This window comes from Microtus ochrogaster, linkage group LG2, assembly GCF_000317375.1.
Source record: "Microtus ochrogaster isolate Prairie Vole_2 linkage group LG2, MicOch1.0, whole genome shotgun sequence".
NCBI lineage: Eukaryota > Metazoa > Chordata > Mammalia > Rodentia > Cricetidae > Microtus > Microtus ochrogaster.
In genome coordinates, this window is record NC_022028.1 from 54,581,004 (window position 1) to 54,586,149 (window position 5,146).

The 5,146-nt window shown below is 41.8% G+C and overlaps 1 protein-coding gene across 1 annotated transcript in view; it reads right to left on the reverse strand.

Annotated features, from left to right (window-relative positions):
- The window catches only part of LOC101998340 (olfactory receptor 2H1-like), a 934-nt gene extending 807 nt beyond the window's left edge, over positions 1 to 127 (reverse strand). Inside the window, exon 1 of the mRNA XM_005360508.2 lies at positions 5 to 127. Coding sequence (XP_005360565.2) covers positions 5 to 127 — 123 coding nt within the window. The remainder of the gene's footprint in view (positions 1 to 4) is intronic.
- Between the last annotated feature and the right edge of the window lie 5,019 nt (positions 128 to 5,146).

The window sequence follows — 5,146 nt, forward strand, 5'->3', positions numbered from 1 at the left end:
TGAGTGTGTTTCCTAGGAGTGTGAGGAGGTAGGAACACAAGACCACCACAAAGAGAATCTTTTCGAGGCGTGGGTGTTCAGAGAAGCCCAGCAGGGTGAAGCCCACTGGGGAGCTGTGGTTGACCATGGCCTGTTTCTGCTATGAACCCAACTGCAGTTGCTCTCCCATCATCATGATTCAATGTGTCATGAAGTTCTGCTATTTGGACATTTCTGCCTTTGTCTTCTTGGGCACATGTCCCAGCAGCTCCTTGTGTTCTCCTCCTGCCCCTGGTCTTCTCCTACTGCTCTGGTCAAATGTCTAGGGATACCAAGGAAACCCAGAACAGATGAATCCTTGTACTAGATCCTCTGATTGTTTGGTTATGGGTAAAGAAGCTGATAAAAAAACATAAATTCACTAATTAGTTTTCATTGTCACTACAAATAGTTCCTAAGCATATGTGATGATCTGAACACTGAACTGTTGAAGTTGTTCCTTCTGTGTGGCATAAATGACAATGAATTGTGTGGCTGATTGTTGATATGATGATAAATATTAGCAAGGATTTATCTTATTTTGTGGTCACATTTGTGTTCTATTTAGTTCATGTTGTGGAAGTTTTACCAGATATACATACATACATACATATATATATATATTTTTTTTCTCATGCACATAAAATTAAATTTAAATAAGAGCAATCTTTATGGCTCATAAATCTGGAACAAATATTTTACCATTAACTGAAAACCTTTACCTCAACTTATCAATATACATATGTGGAAAAATTTAAGAAAAAATTGTTATATCTACAATGACTGTCATATGATACTATATGACATAATTTCTTAAAAACTGTAACCATGGGGCTGGAGAGAGGACTAAATGGTTAAGAGTATAAACTAATCTCACAGAAAATTTGAGTTGAATTCCCAGCACCCATGTTGGCCCTCTCACAACCTCCCAGATTTCCTGTTTCAGATCTGACTCCTCTGGGTTCCTCAGTCACCTGTACACATGTGTGCATACTCAAACACAGACACACATAATTAAAAACAATAAAAATAATATTTTAAAATATCAAAAAGAAAAAAAGAGAAGATACAATCCTGGCATTGGTCTGTCTTAGGTGGGAGGGCCTGTGAGTTTGAGACAGCCTGGCTACAAACCGAAACCCTGCCTCACAAAATAAAACAAAAAAAAATGACCAAAAACCACATGTACTTTACTAATGAAAATCTAAAGTAGGTTCATTGAATTATTTTCATTTCATATAAGTCATAATTTAGTATCTTAAGTACAATTTACTCCTCCCTGCTTCCCTTACTCCTTCCTTCCCTCCTGGTCTCTCTCCCTCCCTTCCCCCTTCCCTCCCTCCCTCCCTTCTTCCCTCCCTTTATTCTTTGAAAGGCAGGGTATTGTTCCATTGCAGAGACTGATGTAAAACTGACTATGTAGTCCTGAATGAACTTGAACTTGAGATCCCCCTGTCTCAGCACCATAATGTTGAAATATGGGACATACAAAGCAGAGTTTGGTTTTGCATAATTCTTGGTTAATAGCATTCAGATACATTTTAAAATATTTTATTTTGAAGTAAGATTATGTATTCATAAAACTTACCAGAGTGTTTTCCTCTCACACTGTATTTCCAGAGAACTTTTTTTGTTTGTTTGTTTGTTTGTTTGTTTTTCAAGACAGGGTTTTTCTGTGGCTTTGGAGCCTGTCCTGGAACTAGCTCTGTAGACCAGGCTGGTCTCGAACTCACAGAGATCCGCCTGCCTCTGCCTCCCAAGTGCTGGGATTAAAGGCGTGCGCCACCACCGCCCGGCTTCAAGAACAGGGTTTATCTGAAGCTTTGGAGCCTGGCCTGGAACTAGCTCTTGTAGACCAGTCTGGCCTCAAACTCATAGAGATCTGCTTGTCTCTGCCTCCTGAGTGCTGTGATTAAAGGTGTGCACCACCACCGCCTGGCCCAGAGTCCCATTTTATTCTGAGTATTGAGAGCATGTTGCTGGCGTCAAGGTCCTTTCCTCCTCCATATTTCATTATGCATTGGCTACAACAATGTGGTCTCTGAAATAAACTGTACAGGAAGTGAATTCAAATAATTTATTTTTTAAAGATATTTTATTTTATGTATATGAGTGCTCTACCTGCATGTATGATTTTGTGCTAGAAGAGACCACCAGAAACCCATTAGATGATTGTGAGTCCCCATGTGGTTGCCGGGAACTGAACACAGGATCTCTGGAAGAGCAGCCAGTGCTCTTAACTATTGAGCCACTTCTCCAGCCTTGAATTTAAAGAATTTATCATTAATATAGTACTGTTACCTCACAAACACCCCATATTCCAAAGTTGTCCATTGTTCCAATACATTTGGAGGTGTCTTTGTTAGGGTTTTCATTGCTGTGATAAAACACAATGGCCAAAGGCAACTTGGGAGGGCAGGAAAGGCTTATTTTAGCTTACAGCTCTCAGGTTACATTTCACTGCTTAGAGAAATCAGGGCAGGAAGTGAAGAAGAGACCATGGAGGCATGCTGCCTACAGCAGGCTTGTTTTCCGTGGCTTGTTATTCCTGCTTTTTTAATGCCATCCAGATCTACCTCCCCAAGGTAGAGGAATGCCTTTCCTCCATTAATCAAGAAAATGCCTCATAGACTTGACTACAGGCAAGATGAGGGTGGCATTTTCTCAACTGAGGTTCCTCTGCCCATATAACTCTAGCTTGTGTTAAGTTAACCAACCCAAACCTAAGCAAACAACCAAACAAAAACCAACCAGGCCAATAGGATTTCTTTTCACATAGGATCAAGTCAAATATCACATACCGTTTTTAGTTCACCAGGTTACTATAGCAGGCCACATTAAGTCACTAAGCTAAGAAACTGCTTCAAATATTGGACAACATGAATAGACCATGTGCCAGAGTTCACAGGCTGGAAAAGTGAGTGGTCTCATGCATTTGAAAAATCCAACAGGGCATTCAGCATCCTCAGAAGCCATGTGCCATAGGGTAAAGTTACTGAGTCAGGAAGAGGCAAAGCTGTAGAGAACAGTGTTGCGTCCTGAAGGAGGTGATGTTACTGTTTGGAAAGAGAGGAGATCTGGGGCACTGAAGCCCCCATAGAGGTGTCAGGCAATGACAGCCACTGTGAGAGCTGAGAGGCAATTGGTGTGACCTGTGGAGAAGATGGTTGGCTGTGTCTCCTCGCCGGTCCTTCTTGTAAGTTTAGCAGTTCTGTGCCATCTGGGTGTGTTCGTGCATGCCTTTAATTCCAGAACTCCAGAGGCAGAGGCAGGCATATCTCTGTGAGTTCCAGGACAGCAAGGTCTATAGAGGGAGACCCTGTCTCAAAGGGAAAAATATCCGTGTTGTCTTTCCTTGTCCAGCTTAACTGAATCTCCTTCTTCTTCCTCCTCTTCCTCCCACATTTCCTCTCTGAGGGAAGAGCTTTCAGCCGAATTATCAGTGCTAATTGTTAATAATCATTGCAAAAGGCTGTTTAAGTTTGAAAAGCCCTTTGCATGCCTCTCCTGCTCACACTCACTTCCTACCCCTTAAGAGGCAATCACTCTTATTTATAATATGTTCTCCTGTGTTGTTTTATAGCACCGCATTCTTGTGTTACTAAAAAGCAATTCAAGAACATCTTCCTCAGCTGTAAACCCTTCAGTACCCTTCCTGCATTCCTGGTTGTCTTTCTCTCCTGGTCACGTTGTGTTTATTATTTTCAAGCTTCTCAACGTTCACCATCCTTTGTCTTCCTGGTTGTTGTTGTTGTGTTTCAAAACATTCCCCCTTTTACCTGATCTAATTCTGAGACACCACCAAAAAAACAAAACAAAACAAAACAAAAAACCCTTAAATACTACCTGATAGTCTTCCAGTTACGTCCATTTTCATGGATGTCCCCTTGTTCTTTACTGATCACTAAAGACCTATCCATGTACTATAAAGTACATGGAATGGGTTGCATATCTGCTCTTGATGGCTTCCACATCCCGACTCTGTTACTATGTGCTGAACACTTTCTGCACATCTGGTCCCATGCTACATTTCTAGAATAATCATGGCAACATTCTCCCTTTACAGAGGAGCAGTACCTGAGCATTGAAACAACTTGCCCAACACTACACAGCCAATAAGACCAGGCTTGGACTCTGGGCCCTGTTTGGCTTTCTATTAGGTACTCTAGTACTCTACATGAATTGTGCAGCCCAGATACAATGGCTGCATTCTGCCTTTGTTTAAGGATGAAGAGAAACACAGAGAGGTTAAACAATTTGTTCAGGATAATACAGTGTGTGCCAGACATGGCTCCACTCTTGAAGACGTGGGGTATTCTGATGGACCATAGGAGAAGAAAAATCCCAGGACTTACCATGATCAAGTGAGAATCTTCTCACTTTTGACACCTAACGCTTCTTCATGATGAGGGACTTCTGGTCTGAATGGAGTATCCACTTAATAGTCACAGCCTGAAAACTGAGAGCAAATTGATGGCTTGTGCTCCTTTGAACGCACTGGCATTATGGCTCAGCAGTAGTGAGCTGTGAATGCCATGCTGTTCTTCAGAAAGTACTTTACATCAACGGCATTACATGAATATAACTACCATGTTTTGCCTTTGATTTCCAGTGAAGAGATGGACGCACAGACAGGCTAAGCAATTTAGTCAGGATAATATAAAATGAGTTTACACTTGAACCAACAGAGAAGGCCTCCAGGATCTGTCACTCACCACATCTCACCACTATTCAGCCAAAGTCAGGAAGTCACCTTCCCTTTCACTAGCACTGGAGGTAGAAGGAGAGATCCCTGAACTCCCATCCCGTAGGGACACCTGCTCATTAGTTCTGCAAGGACTCTGGGGCCTCTGCCCACTGATGATTAATTAGCAGCTGTTGACAATAATAGCTAAGAGTGGAGTGGGTGGAGGTCAACATTCCATTAGACTATTCCACCCTCTGCTGCTTTGTATCAGTAGGGGGCATGATGGCATGATTTTATCTAAGTTGTCCTCTTGTGTGTCCCATTATTTCTCCTAAGTGTTGCTTCGGCCCTCTCAATACTCAAGTATTCTATTTTTTTTTTTTTTTTGGTTTTTCGAGACAGGATTTCTCTGCGGCTTTGGAGCCTATCCTAGAACTAGCT